General features: G+C 74.9%; 1 protein-coding gene across 1 annotated transcript; it reads right to left on the reverse strand.

Annotated features, from left to right (window-relative positions):
* Positions 1-6689: 6689 nt before the first annotated feature.
* IRAK1 (interleukin 1 receptor associated kinase 1) lies at positions 6690-19931 on the reverse strand. The gene is given in 17 exon segments (XM_078850081.1): positions 6690-6832; positions 7010-7138; positions 8156-8309; positions 9138-9231; positions 9233-9378; positions 9502-9570; positions 9835-9885; positions 9888-10044; positions 10159-10274; positions 10565-10679; positions 11739-11803; positions 12000-12068; positions 12071-12193; positions 12434-12541; positions 12657-12793; positions 17950-18117; positions 19453-19931. Coding segments are annotated over 17 exon segments (1875 nt in total). The 5' UTR covers positions 19580-19931; the 3' UTR covers positions 6690-6785.
* Positions 19932-20523: the final 592 nt, after the last annotated feature.

The following is a 20523-nucleotide window of genomic DNA, read 5'->3' on the forward strand; positions in this document are numbered from 1 at the left end:
CCCCCTTCCCCTCAGAACGCGCCCCACGGCCCGAGCCCCCCGCCGAGCCCTCCGCCCCACAGCTACCCACTATCCCTCCCCCTTCCCCTCAGAACGCGCCCCACGGCCCGAGCCCCCCGCTGAGCCCCCCGCCCCACAGCTACCCACGATCCCTCCCCCTTCCCCTCAGAACGCGCCCCACGGCCCGAGCCCCCCGCCGAGCCCCCTGCCCCACAGCTACCCACTATCCCTCCCCCTTCCCCTCAGAACGCGCCCCACGGCCACGGCCCGAGCCCCCCGCCGAGCCCCCTGCCCCACAGCTACCCACTTTCCCTCCCCCTTCCCCTCAGAACGCGCCCCATGGCCCGAGCCCCCCGCCGAGCCCTCCGCCCCACAGCTACCCACTATCCCTCCCCCTTCCCCTCAGAACGCGCCCCACGGCCCGAGCCCCTCGCCGAGCCCCCTGCCCCACAGCTACCCACTTTCCCTCCCCCTTCCCCTCAGAACGCGCCCCACGGCCCGAGCCCCCCGCCAAGCCCCCTGCCCCACAGCTACCCACTATCCCTCCCCCTTCCCCTCAGAACGCGCCCCACGGCCCGAGCCCCCCGCTGAGCCCCCTGCCCCACAGCTACCCACTATCCCTCCCCCTTCCCCTCAGAACGCGCCCCACGGCCACGGCCCGAGCCCCCCGCCGAGCCCCCTGCCCCACAGCTACCCACTATCCCTCCCCCTTCCCCTCAGAACGCGCCCCACGGCCCGAGCCCCCCGCCGAGCCCTCCGCCCCACAGCTACCCACTATCCCTCCCCCTTCCCCTCAGAACGCGCCCCACGGCCCAAGCTCCCCGCCGAGCCCCCTGCCCCACAGCTACCCACTTTCCCTCCCCTTTTCCCTCAGAACGCGCCCCACGGGCACGGCCCGAACCCCCCGCCGAGCCCCCTGCCCCACAGCTACCCACTATCCCTCCCCCTTCCCCTCAGAACGCGCCCCATGGCCCGAGCCCCCTGCCCCACAGCTGCCCACTATCCCTCCCCCTTCCCCTCAGAACGCGCCCCACGGCCCGAGCCCCCCGCCGAGCCCCCTGCCCCACAGCTACCCACTATCCCTCCCCCTTCCCCTCAGAACACGCCCCACGGCCCGAGCCCCCCGCCGAGCCCTCCGCCCCACAGCTACCCACTATCCCTCCCCCTTCCCCTCAGAACGCGCCCCACGGCCCGAGCCCCCTGCCCCACAGCTACCCACTATCCCTCATCCTTCCCCTCAGAACGCGCCCCACGGCCCGAGCCCCCTGCCGTGCCCCCTGCCCCACAGCTACCCACTATCCCTCCTCCTTCCCCTCAGAACGCGCCCCACGGCCCGAGCCCCCCGCCGAGCCCCCTGCCCCACAGCTACCCACTTTCCCTCGTCCTTCCCTCAGAACGCGCCCCACGGCCCGAGCCCCCCGCCAAGCCCCCCGCCCCACAGCCACCCACTTTCCCTCCCCCTTCGCCTCAGAACGCGCCCCACGGCCCGAGCCCCCCGCCCCACAGCCACCCACTTTCCCTCCCCTTTTCCCTCAGAACGCGCCCCACGGGCACGGCCCGAGCCCCCCGCCGAGCCCCCTGCCCCACAGCTACCCACTATCCCTCGTCCTTCCCCTCAGAACGCGCCCCACGGCCACGGCCCGAGCCCCCCGCCGAGCCCCCTGCCCCACAGCTACCCACTATCCCTCCCCCTTCCCCTCAGAACGCGCCCCACGGCCCGAGCGCCCCGCCGAGCCCCCTGCCCCACAGCTACCCACTTTCCCTCGTCCTTCCCTCAGAACGCGCCCCACGGCCCGAGCCCCCCGCCAAGCCCCCCGCCCCACAGCCATCCACTTTCCCTCCCCCTTCGCCTCAGAACGCACCCCACGGCCCGAGCCCCTCACCGAGCCCCCCGCCCCACAGCTACCCACTATCCCTCGTCCTTCCCCTCAGAACGTGCCCTACGGCCTGAGCCCCTCGCCGAGCCCCCCGCCCCACAGACACACACTTTCCCTCCCCCTTCGCCTCAAAACGCACCCCAGGGCTGAGCCCTGCGCCCCACGGCCCGATCCTCCCGCCAAGCCCCCCGCCCCACAGCCACCCACTTTCCCTCGTCCTTCCCCTCAGAATGCGCCCCACGGCCCGAGCCCCCCGCCGAGCCCCCCACCCCACAGCCCCCCACTTTCCCTTGTCCTTCCCCTCAGAACGCGCCCCACGGCCGAGCCCCCCGCCCCACGTCCCGAGACTGCCCCTGCCGAGCCTCCTGCTCCATGGCTGAGACCCACAGCCGAGCCCCCCGCCCCACGGCCGAGATGCCCCAGCCGAGCCCCATGGCCGAGCCCCATGGCCAGATACTGACCCCGCCGAGCCCCCCACCCCACAGCCACCCACTTTCCCTCCCCCTTCACCTCAGAACGCGCTCCACGGCCAAGCCCCCCGCCCCACGGCCAGCCCCCGCCAAGCCCCCCACCCCACAGCCGAGACAGCCCCGCCGAGCCCCGCACCCCCTGCCCCACAGCCGAGACGCCCCCGCCGAGCCCTGCACCCCCCGCCCGAGACGCCCCCGCCCCACGGCCAAGCCCCCCGCCGAACCCCAGGCCCGAGGCGGCGCCTGCCGAGCCCCCGGGCCAGGGCTGAGACGGCCCCCGTCGGGCCCCCTGCCCCAGGGCCGAGACGGCCCCCGCCGAGCCCGCCTCCAGTGTGGCTAACTTTCATGGTTGTGTTGTGAGCCATATGACAAGGATTGTTCTCCTTAAAGCCCCTGCTCCTGGAATCACATGGATCTGTGGTGAGTTCAGCCGTCGTTCTCCGTGGGGGTGGTGAATGCTTCCCAAGGTGCCCAAAATGCTCGGAGAACAGATGTCGACTCAGAAGACCACCGGGTCTATTGTTTTTACAGAATGCCATGACTTTTGGGGAGCTCTGTCGTTATTTTTGGACATTTGGGGTTGGCAACACTGTGCCTGAGCGCCAAGATGGCCACCGGGCCCACGCCAAGCCCACCTCAGCGCCAAGATGGCAGCACGGGATGGGTGGGGAAGTACAGCTGGCTGGACGTCTTAGCCAAGCAGCCCGAGCAGGTTGCCCCAGCCGCGCTCCAGGCCCCACCGTGGGTTGGGGCCCTCTGGGCTGGGGCGCCCTGGCACCAGGCAGAAACCAGCCCCCAACCAGAGACGTGGACCATGCAAGCTCAGGGACAACAGGAGGGATTGGGAGGGCGTAGGGGGGCAAATAATGGGGAGGTAAAGCATGGGAGGAGGGGGGTACAGATGCCCCCCAACCCCGGCCATCACCATGAGTGGGATGGGGGCTCAGGCCCAGAGAGGGGGTTGCAGGGGGCTGGTCCTGGCTGGAGCGAGGGGTCAGGGGTCCCCAGGTCAGTGTCCATGGGTCCGAGTTGGGGAGCTGTGTCCGCAGAGGGACCTTCCCAACACCGGCCCCACCACCCCGCCCGCATCACTGACCCACATGCCCCTCCACCCCGGCGTAGGCCCGCCCACATGGCTGACCCACATATGCCCCTATGCCAGCGCCGGCCCCGCGAGCTCCACTGACCCACACGCCCCTCCCCCCGACTGTGCCAGCCCCACCAGCACCACTGACCCACACACCCCTCCAAAGCCATCAGTGAAGGGTCAGGCATGGCTGGTCACCCCCAGGGGGCAGGGGGGCTCAGCTGTGCCCCAGAGTAACAAGCCAGCAGTTCTTTGCAAGGAGAGCCCCCCCCCATCACCCCAGAATCCCAGCACAGGGGCTTTCTGGAAACCATGACAAGCTGGGTGACCAGATACCACGACATTTGGGTCTTTTTCCTATGCAGGCTCCTATTACCCCCCACCCCCTCTGCCGATTTTTCACATTTGCTGTCTGGTCACCCAAGGGGGCAGGCAGGGCCGGGTTAGCAGGGACTGAGGTCAGGAGTGAGGGGCACCTGCAGGGCCGTGGGGCAGGGCTGGCTAGCAGGGGCTGCGGGTCGGGAGGGAGAGGCACTGACAGGGCCGTGGGGCAGGGCTGGGCTAGCCGGGGCTGCGGGTCGAGAGTGAGGGGCACCGCCAGGGCCGTGGGGCAGGGCAGGGCTGGGCTAGCAGGAGCTGTGGGTCGGGAGCGAGGGGCACCAGCGGGGCCGTGGGGCAGGGCTGGGCTAGCAGGGGCTGCGGGTCAGGAGTGAGGGGCACCGGCAGGGCCGTGGGGCAGGGCAGGGCTGGGCTAGCAGGAGCTGTGGGTAGGGAACGAGGGGCACCGGCGGGGCCGTGGGGCAAGGCTGGGCTAGCAGGGGCTGCGGGTCGAGAGTGAGGGGCACCGCCAGGGCCGTGGGGCAGGGCAGGACTGGGCTAGCAGGAGCTGTGGGTCAGGAGCGAGGGGCACCAGCGGGGCCGTGGGGCAGGGCTGGGCTAGCAGGGGCTGCGGGTCAGGAGTGAGGGGCACTGGCAGGGCCGTGGGGCAGGGCTGGGCTAGCAGGGGCTGCGGGTCGGGAGCGAGGGGCACCAGCGGGGCCGTGGGGCAGGGCTGGGCTAGCAGGGGCTGCGGGTCAGGAGTGAGGGGCACCGGCAGGGCCGTGGGGCAGGGCAGGGCTGGGCTAGCAGGAGCTGTGGGTAGGGAACGAGGGGCACCGGCGGGGCCATGGGGCAAGGCTGGGCTAGCAGGGGCTGCGGGTCGAGAGTGAGGGGCACCGCCAGGGCCGTGGGGCAGGGCAGGGCTGGGCTAGCAGGAGCTGTGGGTCAGGAGCGAGGGGCACCAGCGGGGCCGTGGGGCAGGGCTGGGCTAGCAGGGGCTGCGGGTCAGGAGTGAGGGGCACCGGCAGGGCCGTGGGGCAGGGCAGGACTGGGCTAGCAGGGGCTGCGGGTCGAGAGTGAGGGGCACCAGCGGGGCCGTGGGGCAGGGCTGGGCTAGCAGGGGCTGCGGGTCGAGAGTGAGGGGCACCAGTGAGGCTGTGGGGCAGGGCTGGGCTAGCAGGGGCTGCGGGTCAGGAGTGAGGGGCACTGACAGGGCCGTGGGGCAGGGCAGGGCTGGGCTAGCAGGGGCTGCGGGTCGAGAGTGAGGGGCACCGGCGGGGCCGTGGGGCAGGGCTGGGCTAGCAGGGGCTGCGGGTCGGGAGTGAGGGGCACTGGCAGGGCCGTGGGGCAGGGCAGGGCTGGGCTAGCAGGAGCTGCGGGTCGGGAGGGAGGGGCACTGGCAGGGCCGTGGGGCAGGGCAGGGCTGGGCTAGCAGGGGCTGCGGGTCGGGAGGGAGGGGCGCCAGGCCTACTCCGAGGTTTGGCACAGCAGTGGTTAAGGCAGCCGGGGGAGGGGACAGTGGCTCAGCCCATGGCTGCGCTGCGTGGCCGAGGCCGTGGGGTGGTGCCGTGGAGGCGGCTGGGGTACGCCAGGCCCGGCCATGGGGCCCGGGGACCGTGCGGCGCTCCTGCACGTGGCCGGGGCCCGCGCTCTGGGCCTGGCCGTGATGGCCACCCGTGGCTGGACAGGGTGGCTGTGGAGGTGGGGTACGGGCACTACGCAGAGCCCCCCGTGCCCTGGCTGCCCCCCGCCCTGGCCGTGCCCTGCAACTCGCTGGTGAACCTGGGCCACGTGGTGCTGGGCTGGCCACGGGCACCGCCGCTGCTGCCGGCCGGCTTTGCCCTGCTGGCCCTGGCCGTGGGCCCGGCTCTGGACCCAGCACCTGCGGGCGGCTGTGCTGGGCCAGTGGGTCACACCTCCCGTCTTCGCCTGGCGTGGGGCTGGCAGCCCGGCCGCGGGCCCGGCTCTGGACCCAGCACCTGCGGGCGGCTGTGCTGGGCCAGTGGGTCACACCTCCCGTCTTCGCCTGGCGTGGGGCTGGCAGCCCGGCCGCGGGGCGCTGGCCCTGGGGGCCGCGCTGCTGCGCTACGGGCTGGCGGTGGCCCACACACCTGGCTTTGAGGTGGCCCTGGCGGCCCACGTGGCAGGTGTGGCGGTGCCAGGGGACGTGGGCTCGGCCTGGACCACAGCAGCCGGTTTCGCCACCTGCAGCTGGGAGGTGCCTGGCTGCCCCGTTCCGGAGACCCAGGGGCCACTTCTGGTCCAAGGGGTGTGACGGGCTGCAATTCCCCCGCGCCTGGGAAGGGGCCCAAGGCCCCGGCCCGCCCTGCCCCTGCAGTCCCTGCCCGCCCTGCCCCTGGGGCCAGGACAGCGGGCATCCTCCCCCGCCGGCTGGGGACGGCGTCCAAGCGGAATAAAGAGATGGGCGTGGCAGATTTCTGCCCGTGGCTTACTGAAGGGGATGCTGTGCTGGGAGCAGGTCCTGGGGCTTAGTAGTGGATGCTCTGGCCGGGCACAGGGGGGCTGCCTAGACAGGCTGCACCCCAGCAGATAGGTAGCCAGCAGCGGGTGAGGGGTCCCCCTATAAATGGCCCCCCCGGCACAGACTAAAAATATATAAAATGTTTTATTTTTCCAGTGACGGCTCTGTGACCCCCACCCCCAGGAAGCAAGCCGTGGGGCTCCAGGAAACGTGAACCTTCGCAGGTGGGAGCTTGTGGGTTATCTTTGCGCCCCAGACACCTGGGTCCCATGGAGCAAGGGGGAGCCGCGTGGGGGGGGGGGTGGGCACGAGCCCCTGAGTACCAAGGTGCCACCTCCCCTGCACTTCAAAGGCGCCTTCTTGGCTGCCTGGGCCCCATGCCCGCTGGAGGGGAGGGGAGGGGAGCGTCTGCCCCTCCATTCAAAGTCACCTCCCCGGACGCCTGGGTCCCTGGATCGAGGGGGGGTTCTAGCAGCCTGGAGGTGCGTTTCGGGGTGGGGCTTGCCCCCGCATCGCTGAGAACTTCATCCTTCCATATCTGTCCATCCTTCTCAGGGCTCAAAATCATCACTCTCCTCGGGCAGGCGGGGGGCCGAGCCTGCAGGGGAGGGGAGAGGGGTCAGAGCCATTGCGGGGGACAGAGACCCCACCCCCACCCCCACCCCGGGCCTCCCAGGCACGGAAAGAACCACCCTCGGGAGAAAGGAGCTAGAGGGGGGAGTTTTATGTCAGCCCCCCCCCCACGCCCAGGGGCTGCTGGGAGGAGTGGGGTTACCTGCCGGGAGCTCGGAGGCCAGCACCCCCAGGCTGTCCAGCGCCCCCTGCTGGTACAGCGCCAGCCGCTCCATGATGCGCTGCCGGGCCGGGTTGATGTGAATCTGGGGGTGCAGGGACGGGGCAACACCTGCAGAGAGAGCAGGGGTCAAGGCACCCTGCCTGGGTCAAAAGTCACCAGACTGAGGGGTCAGAGGTTACAGCAAGCATGGGGTAAAGGGCCATGTCAGCTGGAGTCAAAGGTCACCCGGGCCAGGGTCCAGCAGGAGCAAACATGGGGGCAGCGGAGAACACTGTGTGCCTCAGTTTCCCCATGTGCAATGAGGGAGTGGGAGGGGCGTTTGTTGCTGCAGGGGACTAGGTGTGACCTCACCTGGCAGCCAGGACCCCCAGATACTGGCCTGGAGACAGGGGACCCAGAGACTGGTGCCCAGGAGGACCCCCAGCTCAGGAGCAGCCGCTTCTGGCCAGGGGGGCAAGGGTCTGGCGACCAGTTCCGGTGGGGGAGGAGCTGGAGCCCCTGGGGACCAAGACAGGCCCAGCTGGGGTCAGATGTGCAGTGTGACCCTGGTGACTCCTGCCGATTGGGCGGGCGGGGTGCCTCGGAGGCCCCTCCCCCTCCCTCCCTCAAGGGGCTGGGGGGTTGGGGGGTTGCAGGCTCCAGGAGGGGGCTCTCGGCTGGGGTTTGGGGTGTGGAGGGGGAGGGCTCCAGCCAGGGATGAGGGGTTCGGGGTTTCCAGCAGCGCTTACCGCGGCTCTGTGCTGCCCTCGTGCCCGCAGCTCCCATTGGTCGCGGTTCCCAGCCAATGGGAACTGTGGAGCCGGCGCTGGGGGGGGGAGGCAGCGCAGGGAGCCTCCCTGGCCGCCAAGCACCTCAGGGCTGCAGGCGCCTGCTGGCTGCCCCCGGGGGGCGCATGGAGCCACAACCGGAGCCACCAGGGTCCCTTTTCCACTGGGTGGGGGCCCCGGAGCCCAGAGGAGGGGACACCCCGAGGGGCCCACAGCAGAGCCAGGCTGCTGGGGGCTCAAGGTTGCAGTCCCAGGGGGCCCCCAGCGAGAGCAGACCCCAGAGGTCTGGGACAGGGGTCAAAGGGCACTTTGGGGAGGACAGTGGGGTCAGAAGTCACCCCACAAGGACAGGACTCACCCAACCAGCTGCCCCCCTCCTCCGACAGGCTCTCGTCGCTCTCCACAGGCTGGTTGGGGGGCAGCTCTGGGGCCCTGGGGAGCGAGTCCCCCTGGGGGATCGAGGGGGGATCCCAGGGCAGCGACTTCTGTAGCCGCTCTAGGTCCTCATACACCTAGGGGGACAGGCAGAGCCGGAGAGAACCCAGGAGTCCGGGCTCCCAGCCCCCCCTGCTCTAACCTGCCAGACCCGGCTCCCCTGCCAGAGCCGGAGAGAACCCAGGCATCCGGGCTCCCAGCCCCCCCTGCTCTAACCTGCCAGACCCCGCTCCCCTGCCAGAGCCGGAGAGAACCCAGGCATCCGGGCTCCCAGCTCCCCCTGCTCTAACCCCCCCCCCAGACCCCCGCTCCCCTGCCAGAGCCGGAGAGAACCCAGGCATCCGGGCTCCCAGCCCCCCCTGCTCTAACCCCCCCCCCCCGACCCCGCTCCCCTGCCAGAGCCGGAGAGAACCCAGGCATCCGGGCTCCCAGCTCCCCCTGCTCTAACCCCCCCCAGACCCCGCTCCCCTGCCAGAGCCGGAGAGAACCCAGGCATCCTGGCTCCCAGATCCCCCTACTCTAACCCCCCCCCCCCCGACCCCGCTCCCCTGCCAGAGCCGGAGAGAACCCAGGCATCCGGGCTCCCAGCTCCCCCTGCTCTAACCCCCCCCCCCCCCCCCGACCCCGCTCCCCTGCCAGAGCCGGAGAGAACCCCAGGCATCCGGGCTCCCAGCTCCCCCTGCTCTAACCCCCCCCCCCCCCCCCGACCCCGCTCCCCTGCCAGAGCCGGAGAGAACCCAGGCATCCGGGCTCCCAACTCCCCCTGCTCTAACCCCCCCCAGACCCCGCTCCCCTGCCAGAGCCAGAGAGAACCCAGGCATCCGGGCTCCCAGCTCCCCCTGCTCTAACCCCCCCCCAGACCCCGCTCCCCTGCCAGAGCTGGAGAGAACCCAGGCATCCGGTACCTGGGCCATGGGCGGGGCGCCGTTTGCTGCGTTTTCTGGAGGCAGAGGGTCGCCAGCCGGCCCAGCGCAGGGCCCAGCCCCTCCGGACACGGCCCGACCCCGCGAGTCCCACGTGGCTCCGGAAGATCCTGGTGCCGACCCGAGTCGCCCGAGCGTCCTGGTCTGGGCCCGTCACCGCCCGCTGCGATCGCCCGGGACCCTCGCCCACCTCAGCCTCCTCCTCCTCTGCGACCAGATCCTTCTGTGGGGTGGGGGGTTGGGGGTGAGGGGCACCAGCAGGGCTGGGGGGCAGCCCGGGGCAGCTGGGGGTGGGAGGTCGGGTGGTGAGGGGCATGCGGGGGGGGGGGGGGTCAGCGTCTCTCACCAGGAACTTTGTCCGTCCGCGTCCGTCTGTCTCCAGGGCCCGTCTCCCCGTCAGCGTTTCCAGCAGCACCTAGGGGGCCGAGGGGGTTGCTGAAGGCTCCAGCAATGGGAGGTTGGGGGGGTGGCGGGAAGATCCCCCCCCATCCCTCATGGGAGACCCAGGTCGGGTTAGTCTGAGCTCTTAGGGGGAGGGGTCCGGGAACTCCTGCTCCGTTTCCTCCCCCCCGGATACCTGACCCCCCAGGCAAGAAAAAAGGGGAGTCTGACCCCCTGAGGTTGGGGGGGTCTAGTGGAGGGGCCTCAGGCAGGGGAGCACGCGGGGGCTGGTACTCACCACACCGTAGCTATAGGTGTCGATAGCGGGGGACAGGGGCCCCGCTCTGCACGTACTCGGGGGGGCAGGTAGGCCAGGGTGCCCCGCACCGTGTGGGTCCGGCCCAGGCTGGCGCTGAGCCCCCCGCTCCCCACCCGGCCCTGCCCGGCCCGCGCCAGCCCGAAGTCGCCCAGCCGGGGGCGCAGCACCTGGTCCAGCAGGATATTCGAGCTGGGGGGAGGAGACATGGGGTGAGACATGGCCCCCGCAACGCCCCCTGCTGCCCTCCTCCCCAAGCCCCGCTCCCCGGGCCCCCACCCCGCGCCCCCCCACGAACCCCCTCACCTCTTGATGTCCCCGTGGATCAGGCTGGGTGTGTCGTGGTGCAGGAACTGGACGGCTCGCGCTGTCCCCACCAGCACCTCCAGCCGCTGGGCCCATGTCAGGGGGGGGCGCCCGCCCTGGGGGAGCAGAGGGGGGTGAATGGGGGAGGGGCCCCTCACGCTGGGGGGAGGGGCCATGTCCTGCTTCCCTTAGGGCGAGGGAGGAGGGGGCCCAAGGCTGTGGTCCCCAGGGAATGGGACTGGGGGGTCCTGGAGCCCAGGCAGCCTGAGCCCCGGGGGGGGCTGGGAGCCGAACGACCCACCTGGAGACTCCTGCCCGGGGGGCCCAGCACAGCCCGCTCCTCCCCGGCCCCGGCCCCCGCCCTTTGCTTGCAGCTGGGGGGGTGGCTCCCAGGGGTGGGGGTTACCTGGCCACTCAGCCGATCCTCCAGGGACCCATTGGGCATGAAAACGTAGACGAGGCAGAAATGGTCCCGCTCGGCGCAGAACCCCCCGAACTCCACGATGTTGGGGTGCCGGAACCTGGGGGCGGGAGTTAGTGGGGAGGGTCACCCCAAATTCCTGGGGCCAGGGTGAGTGCAAAGCATTCTGGGTAGGTCCCAGGGCGCTGGTCCCACTGGAGCCCCTCGCTCCCGCCCATAGCCCCCCCGCCCCCACGGCCGGCGCCCCTCGCTCCCGCCCCCGTAGCCCCCAGCCCCGCCCGGCCGGTGCCCCTCACTCCCGGCCCCGCCAGCCCCCTCGCTCCCACCCATAGCCCCCAGCCCCGCCCGCCCGGCGCCCCTCACTCCTGACCGGCCCGGCCCGCCCGCCCCCTCGCTCCCGCCCCATAGCCCCTCGCTCCCAACCCACCCGGCCGGAGCCCCCTCGCTCCCGACCCTGCCCGCCCCCTTGCTCCCGCCCCGTAGCCCCCCGCCCCCATGGCCGGCGCCCCTCACTCCCTGTGACGAGGTGGGGATTTCCTCGCGGTGAGGGGGAAGGGGGAATCTGTTAGGGACGAGCACCGGGCAGGGCAGGGGCCCGGCAGCTGGAAGGAGTCGGTCTCGGCTGGCTTGGGGTGCGGGGGAGGGGGCAACGGGGACCAGAGCCCGGCTCTGGGCTCCCTCCCCCCCGGCTCTGGGCTCCCTCCCCCCCAAGATGGGCTTGGCTGAAAGTCACCGATTTCTGTGCTGCCGAGCTCTGTTCTACGCCGCGTTCCCACGCTGCCCGAGAGTCCCGTCTGGGGGGCAGGGCCCTCTGGCCCCCCCAGGACCCCGCCCCGGGGGACGCGCTGTAGGAAGTGCCCGGTGGGGCAGCGGAGGCTCCGGGCCGGACCCAGGACGGTGGAAGCTGGGGCAGCGTCTTGCCCTGGGGACAGTCGGCGCCGAGAGGGGAGGGTCCCCAGAGTCCTGCCCGGCTTCGGGGGGAGCAGCCCCGGGCCCGGCCGGCGCCCCCTCACTCCCGACCCACGGCCCCGGGCCCGGCCGGCGCCCCCCTCACCTCCCGACCCACGGCCCCGGCCCGGCCGGCGCCCCCCTCACTCCCGACCCACGGCCCCGGGCCCGGCCGGCGCCCCCTCACTCCCGACCCACGGCCCCCCCTCACCGTGACAGTTTCTCCACCTCGGTGAGAAAGCTGCTCCGGATGCTGCTCCAATCTAGCTCCAGGTCCTGGAGAAATGGGGGGTTAAATGAGAGTCAGGTCACCAGCCCCACAACCCCCAGGGGACACAGGGAAGGGAAGGGGGCAGAGTAAAGGATTCTGGGGTGGGCCCAGTGCGAGTGGGGGCTCAAAGGATTGTGGGTAGATCAGTGGACAGGAGGAATGCAAAGGATGCTGGGTAGGGGCCCCCGTGTCCCCCAATACCTCCTTCAGCCGCTTGACCGCGTAGTCGGTGTTGCGCAGCCGGGCCCGGTACACGCAGCCGAACCCGCCTCCTCCCCGACCTTATGCCGCTCCGCGAAGCCGTCCGTGGCCTGCACCAGCTCCGCCAGGGGCCAGGCAAAGGGCTGGGGGGCAGGGCCCAGCACCAGGGGGGCAGGGCCCAGAGACTCCACCCCCTGCAGGGGGAGAGAGAGAGACACACACAGGGGCAGCTCCGGCCCCCCGCAAGCAACAGAGACCCCAGAGTGCTACGGATTCTGGGTTGGACCCAATCAGACCCCTCCGCCCCCCTGCCACCATGGGCAAGACACCCCCCACAACTCCTGCCACCCAGGGCTCTCCCCCGTTATCCATCCTTGCCCCCCTACTCAGGGCTCCTCCCTCCAAGCACCCCCCCACCTTTCCCATCTCGGTACCTGGTCGGCAGGGGGGGCTGCGGGTGGAGGGCCGGGACCCTGGGTCCTGGTGCTGAGCAGGCTGCTGGGTGGGGGGGCCAGGCAGAGGCAGCGACGGGCAGGAGGGCTCTGGGGGGTGGGGGGGGCAGAAACAGGGAGTCTGTTAGCAGGGGAAGGGGAATGGGGAGAGCTCCACCCCCCAAGATTCAATTCCCCACCCCCAGGGGGAGGGGGGTGGAGTTACCTGGCGGGGGCTGCGGGGGTGGTTTGGGGGGGTCCCAGGTAACGGTCCAAGCTCTGCTGTCACCGGTGGGGGGGTGGGGGGCTGGGAGGAGCTGAGGGAAGAAACGGGGGTCTCAGGACAGGGGGCTCGGAGGGAGGCTGCCCTGGGAAACAAAACGGGGGGTTAAAGATGGCAGCCATGCACAAAGGAACCTGACTCCACTAATCCGTCAGCCCTAAACTCCGCCCCCCACATGCCCCCACCCTTCATAGGGACCCTGGGATCCCACCACCCTGAGGCCAGGGCCGGGCTAGAAGGGGCTGCGGGTCGGAAGCGAGGGGCACTGGCAGAGCTGGGGGGGCAGGGCTGGGCTGGCAGGGCCTGGCTGACGGGGGCCGTGGGGCGGCCGTGGGGGCAGGGGGCTGCGGGTCAGAAGTGAGGGGCACTGGCAGAGCTGGGGGGGCAGGGCTGGGCTGGCAGGGCCTGGCTGACGGGGGCCGTGGGGCGGCCGTGGGGGCAGGGGGCTGCGAGCGAGGGGCACCAGGGGGGCAGGGCTGGGCTGACGGGGGCCATGGGGGCAGGGGGCTGCGGGTCGGGAGCGAGGGGCACCGGGGGGGCAGGGGCCGGGCTGACAGGGGCCGTGGGGCGGCCGTGGGGGCAGGGGGCTGCGGGGTCGGGAGCGAGGGGCACCGGGGGGGCAGGGCCAGGCTGACGGGGGCCGTGGGGGCAGGGGGCTGCGGGTCGGGAGCGAGGGGCACCAGGGGGGCAGGGCCGGGCTGACGGGGGCCGTGGGGCGGCCGAGGGGGCAGGGGGGCTGCGGGTCGGGAGCGAGGGCACCGGGAGGCAGGGCCGGGCTGACGGGGCCGTGGGGGCAGGGGGCTGCGGGTCGGGAGCGAGGGGCACCGGGGGGGCAGGGCCGGGCTGACGGGGGCAGGGGGCTGCGGGTCGGGAGTGAGAGGCACTGGGGGGGCAGGCCGGGCTGACGGGGGCCGTGGGGGCAGGGGGCTGCGGGTCGGGAGCGAGGGGCACCGGGGGCAGGGCCGGGCTGACGGGGGCCGTGGGGCGGCCGTGGGGGCAGGGGGCTGCGGGTCGGGGAGCGAGGGACACCCGGGGGGCAGGGCCGGGCTGACGGGGGCCGTGGGGGCGGCCGTGGGGGCAGGGGGGCTGCGGGTCGGGACGCGAGGGGCACCGGGGGGCAGGGCCGGGCTGACGGGGGCCGTGGGGCGGCCGTGGGGCAGGGGGCTGCGGGTTGGGAGCGAGGGGCACCGGGGGGCAGGGGCCGGGCTGACGGGGGCCGTGGGGCGGCCGTGGGGGCAGGGGGCTGCGGGTCGGGAGCGAGGGGCACCGGGGGGCAGGGCCGGGCTGACGGGGGCCGTGGGGGCGGCCGTGGGGGCAGGGGGGCTGCGGGTCGGGAGCGAGGGGCACCGGGGGGCAGGGCCGGGCTGACGGGGGCCGTGGGGCGGCCGTGGGGGCAGGGGGCTGCGGGTCGGGAGCGAGGGGCACCGGGGGGCAGGGCCGGGCTGACGGGGGCCGTGGGGCGGCCGTGGGGGCAGGGGGCTGCGGGTCGGGAGCGAGGGGCACCGGGGGGCAGGGCCGGGCTGACGGGGGCCGTGGGGGCAGGGGGCTGCGGGTCGGGAGCGAGGGGCACCGGGGGGGCAGGGCCGGGCTGACGGGGGCCGTGGGGGCAGGGGGCTGCGGGTCGGGAGCGAGGGGCACCGGGGGGGCAGGGCCGGGCTGACGGGGGCCGTGGGGGCAGGGGGCTGCGGGTCGGGAGCGAGGGGCACCGGGGGGGCAGGGCCGGGCTGACGGGGGCCGTGGGGCAGGGGGGCTGCGGGTCGGGAGCGAGGGGCACCGGGGGGCAGGGCCGGGCTGACGGGGGCCGTGGGGCGGCCGTGGGGCAGGGGGCTGCGGGTCGGGAGCGAGGGGCACCGGGGGCAGGGCCGGGCTGACGGGGGCCGTGGGGGCAGGGGGCTGCGGGTCGGAGCGAGGGGCACCGGGGGGCAGGGCTGGGCTGACGGGGGGCCGTGGGGGCGGCCGTGGGGGCAGGGGGCTGCGGGGTCGGGAGCGAGGGGCACCGGTGGGGGCAGGGCCGGGCTGACGGGGCCGTGGGGGCAGGGGGCTGCGGGTCGGGAGCGAGGGGGCACCGGGGGGGCAGGGCCGGGCTGACGGGGGCCGTGGGGGCAGGGGGCTGCGGGTCGGAGCGAGGGGGCACCGGGGGGCAGGGCCGGGCTGACGGGGGCCGTGGGGCGGCCGTGGGGGCAGGGGGCTGCGGGTCGGGAGCGAGGGGGCACCGGGGGGCAGGGCCGGGCTGACGGGGGCCGTGGGGGCAGGGGGCTGCGGGTCGGGAGCGAGGGGCACCGGGGGGGCAGGGCCGGGCTGACGGGGGCCGTGGGGGGCAGGGGGCTGCGGGTCGGGAGCGAGGGGCACCGGGGGGCAGGGCCGGGCTGACGGGGGCCGTGGGGCGGCCGTGGGGGCAGGGGGCTGCGGGTCGGGAGCGAGGGGCACCGGGGGGCAGGGCCGGGCTGACGGGGGCCGTGGGGCGGCCGTGGGGGCAGGGGGCTGCGGGTCGGGAGCGAGGGGCACCGGGGGGCAGGGCCGGGCTGACGGGGGCCGTGGGCGGGCCGTGGGGGCAGGGGGCTGCGGGTCGGGAGCGAGGGGCACTGGGGGGCAGGGGCCGGGCTGACGGGGGCCGTGGGGCGGCCGTGGGGGCAGGGGGCTGCGGGTCGGGAGCGAGGGGCACCGGGGGGCAGGGCCGGGCTGACGGGGGCCGTGGGGGCAGGGGGCTGCGGGTCGGGAGCGAGGGGCACCGGGGGGGCAGGGCCGGGCTGATGGGGGCCGTGGGGGCAGGGGGCTGCGGGTCGGGAGCGAGGGGCACCGGGGGGGCAGGGCCGGGCTGACGGGGGCCGTGGGGGCAGGGGCTGCGGGTCGGGAGCGAGGGGCACCGGGGGGCAGGGCCGGGCTGACGGGGGCCGTGGGGCGGCCGTGGGGGCAGGGGGCTGCGGGTCGGGAGCGAGGGGCACTGGGGGGCAGGGCCGGGCTGACGGGGGCCGTGGGGCGGCCGTGGGGGCAGGGGGCTGCGGGTCGGGAGCGAGGGGCACCGGGGGGCAGGGCCGGGCTGACGGGGGCCGTGGGGCGGCCGTGGGGGCAGGGGGGCTGCGGGTCGGGAGCGAGGGGCACCGGGGGGCAGGGCCGGGCTGACGGGGGCCGTGGGGCGGCCGTGGGGGCAGGGGGCTGCGGGTCGGGAGCGAGGGGCACCGGGGGGCAGGGCCGGGCTGACGGGGGCCGTGGGGCGGCCGTGGGGGCAGGGGGCTGCGGGTCGGGAGCGAGGGGCACCGGGGGGGCAGGGCCGGGCTGACGGGGGCCGTGGGGCGGCCGTGGGGGCAGGGGGGCTGCGGGTCGGGAGCGAGGGGCACCGGGGGGCAGGGCCGGGCTGACGGGGGCCGTGGGGGCAGGGGGCTGCGGGTCGGGAGCGAGGGGCACCGGGGGGCAGGGCCGGGCTGACGGGGGCCGTGGGGCGGCCGTGGGGGCAGGGGGCTGCGGGTCGGGAGCGAGGGGCACCGGGGGGCAGGGCCGGGCTGACGGGGGCCGTGGGGGCAGGGGGCTGCGGGTCGGGGAGCGAGGGGCACCGGGGGGCAGGGCTGGGCTGACGGGGGCCGTGGGGCGGCCGTGGGGGCAGGGGGCTGCGGGTCGGAGCGAGGGGCACCGGGGGGGCAGGGCCGGGCTGACGGGGGCCGTGGGGGCAGGGGGCTGCGGGTCGGGAGCGAGGGGCACCGGGGGGGGCAGGGCCGGGCTGACGGGGGCCGTGGGGGCAGGGGGCTGCGGGTCGGGAGCGAGGGGGCACCGGGGGGCAGGGCCGGGCTGACGGGGGGCCGTGGGGCGGCCGTGGGGGCAGGGGGCTGCGGGTCGGGAGCGAGGGGCACCGGGGGGCAGGGCCGGGCTGACGGGGGCCGTGGGGGCAGGGGGCTGCGGGTCGGGAGCGAGGGGCACCGGGGGGGCAGGGCCGGGCTGACGGGGGCCGTGGGGGCAGGGGGCTGCGGGTCGGGAGCGAGGGGCAACCGGGGGGCAGGGCCGGGCTGACGGGGGCCGTGGGGCGGCCGTGGGGGCAGGGGGCTGCGGGTCGGGAGCGAGGGGCACCGGGGGGCAGGGCCGGGCTGACGGGGGCCGTGGGGCGGCCGTGGGGGCAGGGGGCTGCGGGTCGGGAGCGAGGGGCACGGGGGGGCAGGGCCGGGCTGACGGGGGCCGTGGGGCGGCCGTGGGGGCAGGGGGCTGCGGGTCGGGAGCGAGGGGCACTGGGGGGCAGGGCCGGGCTGACGGGGGCCGTGGGGGCGGCCGTGGGGGCAGGGGGCTGCGGGTCGGGAGCGAGGGGCACCGGGGGGCAGGGCCGGGCTGACGGGGGCCGTGGGGGCAGGGGGCTGCGGGTCGGGAGCGAGGGGCACCGGGGGGGCAGGGCCGGGCTGACGGGGGCCGTGGGGGCAGGGGGCTGCGGGTCGGGAGCGAGGGGCACCGGGGGGGCAGGGCCGGGCTGACGGGGGCCGTGGGGGCAGGGGGCTGCGGGTCGGGAGCGAGGGGCACCGGGGGGCAGGGCCGGGCTGACGGGGGCCGTGGGGCGGCCGTGGGGGCAGGGGGCTGCGGGTCGGGAGCGAGGGGCACTGGGGGGCAGGGCCGGGCTGACGGGGGCCGTGGGGCGGCCGTCGGGGGGCAGGGAGGCTGCGGGGTCGGGAGCGAGGGGCACCGGGGGGCAGGGCCGGGGCTGACGGGGGCCGTGGGGCGGCCGTGGGGGCAGGGGGCTGCGGGTCGGGAGCGAGGGGCACCGGGGGCAGGGCCGGGCTGACGGGGGCCGTGGGGCGGCCGTGGGGGCAGGGGGCTGCGGGTCGGGAGCGAGGGGCACCGGGGGGCAGGGCCGGGCTGACGGGGGCCGTGGGGGCGGCCGTGGGGGCAGGGGGCTGCGGGTCGGGAGCGAGGGGCACCGGGGGGGCAGGGCCGGGCTGACGGGGGCCGTGGGGCGGCCGTGGGGGCAGGGGGCTGCGGGTCGGGAGCGAGGGGCACCGGGGGGCAGGGCCGGGCTGACGGGGGCCGTGGGGGCAGGGGGCTGCGGGTCGGGGAGCGAGGGGCACCGGGGGGCAGGGCCGGGCTGACGGGGGCCGTGGGGCGGCCGTGGGGGCAGGGGGCTGCGGGTCGGGAGCGAGGGGCAACCGGGGGGCAGGGCCGGGCTGACGGGGGCCGTGGGGCGGCCGTGGGGGCAGGGGGCTGCGGGTCGGGAGCGAGGGGCACCGGGGGGCAGGGCCGGGCTGACGGGGGCCGTGGGGGCGCTCACAGCTGGCCAGCAGGTCGCGAGCCCGGTACAGCTCCAGCTCGTCCAGCAGCGCCAGCAGCTCCCCGACCCGGGCGTTTCGGTTCGTCCAGGCCCAGAGCAGCCGCTGGGTCCGTCCGTCCGTCCCCTCGCACAGACGCAGCTCGACCTGGTCCCGCGCGATCCGCGAGGCTGCGGGGAGGGGGCAGGTGTCAGCGGCCCAGCCCCCCCGGTCCCCCCTTTCCCCCCAGTGCGGCCCAGCCCCCCCATTCCCTCTCTCGGTCCCCCCCTCCCGCCCAGTGCGGCCCAGCCCCTCCCCGGGTCCCTCCCTCGGTCCCCCCTTTCCCCCCAGTGTGGCCCAGCCCCTCCCCGGGTCCCTCCCTCGGTCCCCCCCTTTCCCCCCCCAGTGCGGCCCAGCCCCCCCATTCCCTCTCTCGGTCCCCCCTCCCCTCCAGTGCGGCCCAGCCCCCCCCGTCCCTCCGTCGGTGCCCCCTCCCCTCCAGTGCGGCCCAGCCCCCCCCCCCGGGTCCCTCCCTCGGTGCCCCCTCCCCTCCAGTGGCGGCCCAGCCCCCCCCTGGTCCCTCCCTCGGTGCCCCCTTTCCCCCCCAGTGCGGCCCAGCCCCCCCATTCCCCTCTCTCGGTCCCCCCCTCCCCTCCAGTGTGGCCCAGCCCCCCCGTCCCTCCGTCGGTGCCCCCTCCCCTCCAGTGCGGCCCAGCCCCCCCCCCCGGTCCCTCCCTCGGTGCTCCCTCCCCTCCAGTGCGGCCCAGCCCCCCCCCCCCCGGTCCCTCCCTCGGTGCCCCCTCCCCCCCCAATGCGGCCCACCCCCCCATTCCCTCCGTCGATGCCCCCCAGTGTGGCCCAGCCCCCCCCGGTCCCTCCCTCGGTGCCCCCTCCCCTCCAGTGCGGCCCAGCCCCCCCCCGGTCCCTCCCTCGGTGCCCCCTCCTCCCCAGTGCGGCCCACCCCCCCCATTTCCTCCGTCGCTGCCCCCCAGTGCGGCCCCAGCCCCCCCGTCCCTCCCTCGGTGCCCCCTCCCCTCCAGTGCGGCCCAGCACCCCCCCGGTCCCTCCCTCGGTGCCCCCTCCCCCCCCAGTGCGGCGCCCAGCCCCCCCCCGGTCCCCTCCCTCGGTGCCCCCTCCCCCCCCAGTGCGGCCCAGCCCCCCCCCCGGTCCCTCCCTCGGTGCCCCCCTCCTCCCCAGTGCGGCCCACCCCCCCATTTCCTCCGTCGCTGCCCCCCAGTGCGGCCCAGCCCCCCCCGTCCCTCCCTCGGTGCCCCCCTCCCCTCCAGTGCGGCCCACCCCCCCATTCCCTCCGTCGATGCCCCCCAGTGCGGCCCAGCCCCCCCGGTCCCTCCCTCGGTGCCCCCCTCCCCTCCAGTGCGGCCCGCCCCCCCATTCCCTCCGTCGATGCCCCCCAGTGCGGGCCAGGGCCCCCCATCCCGGGCCCCCAGCACACCCCAGGACCCCCCTCCCCCGCCAGGGTACCCCAGCCCCTCCCCCTCAGGGGCACCCCAGGGCCCCCGTACCGACGAAGCGCTCCCAGTCCGCCCGGTCCAGCGCGTCCATCAGGCGGCAGAGGCCGCAGACCAGCCAGGCCGGGAGCTCGTAGAGGAAGCAGCCGCAGCCGGAGCCGGAGCCGGAGCCGGTCCCGGCCATGCCCCAGTCGCCGGGCACTTCCCCTTTAAGACAGAACGTTTAACGGCCGATTGCGCATGCGTTCAGCGGGGACCGGCCGCTTCTCTACGCCATCTTGGGAGTGGCAAATTCTACGCAAAGAGCGATTTGCCGACATGTTGAGTGCGGCGGAGTCTCCATCCAGGCCCATTGCGTTGATGGTGGCGCCGCCATATTGGGTGTGCAGGGTTGGTCGCACGTCGCCATTTTGAGTGTGGCTGCTTCCCCACTACGTACAACCAGCTGAGCGTGTGTGGCTCCGCCATCTTGAGTGTGGCATGAGTCCGTGGCTCTGCAAAAAGCGCTCCGGGGACGGGCTATGAAAAGGGGAGGGGCTACAAGCGGGGGCGGAGTAATAGGAGGGGTTGGGGCGGGGCCGTGGGCAGAGGTGGGGTGGTGTTTGGGGGGAGGGTTGGGGAGGAGGCAGAGCTGCGGGACTGTAGGGAGAAGCTGGTTGTGGGGAGGAACGGGGCAGGGCTATGGGGGCAGTGTCTGTGAGGAGGGGGGTTTGGGGCAGGGTCTGTGGGGAGGGATTGGGGGAGGAGGCAGGGCAGGGGGATTACAGGGAGAAGCTGGTTGTGGGGAGGAATGGGGCAGGGCTATGGGGCAGTGTCTGTGAGGAGGGGGGTTTGGGGCAGGGTCTGTGGGGAGGGATGGGGGAGGAGGCAGGGCAGGGGGACTGTAGGGAGAAGCTGGTTGTGGGGAGGAATGGGGCAGGGCTATGGGGGGGTTTGGGGCAGGGTCTGTGGGGAGGGATGGGGGGAGGAGGCAGGGCAGGGGGACTGTAGGGAGAAGCTGGATGTGGGGAGGAACGGGGCAGGGCTATGGGGCAGTGTCTGTGAGGAGGGGGGTTTGGGGCAGGGTCTGTGGGGAGGGATGGGGGAGGAGGCAGGGCAGGGGGACTGTAGGACTCTGAGATAGCGCGT

The sequence above is a fragment of the Lepidochelys kempii genome, chromosome 23 (assembly GCF_965140285.1).
Source record: "Lepidochelys kempii isolate rLepKem1 chromosome 23, rLepKem1.hap1, whole genome shotgun sequence".
Classification (NCBI taxonomy): Eukaryota; Metazoa; Chordata; order Testudines; family Cheloniidae; genus Lepidochelys; species Lepidochelys kempii.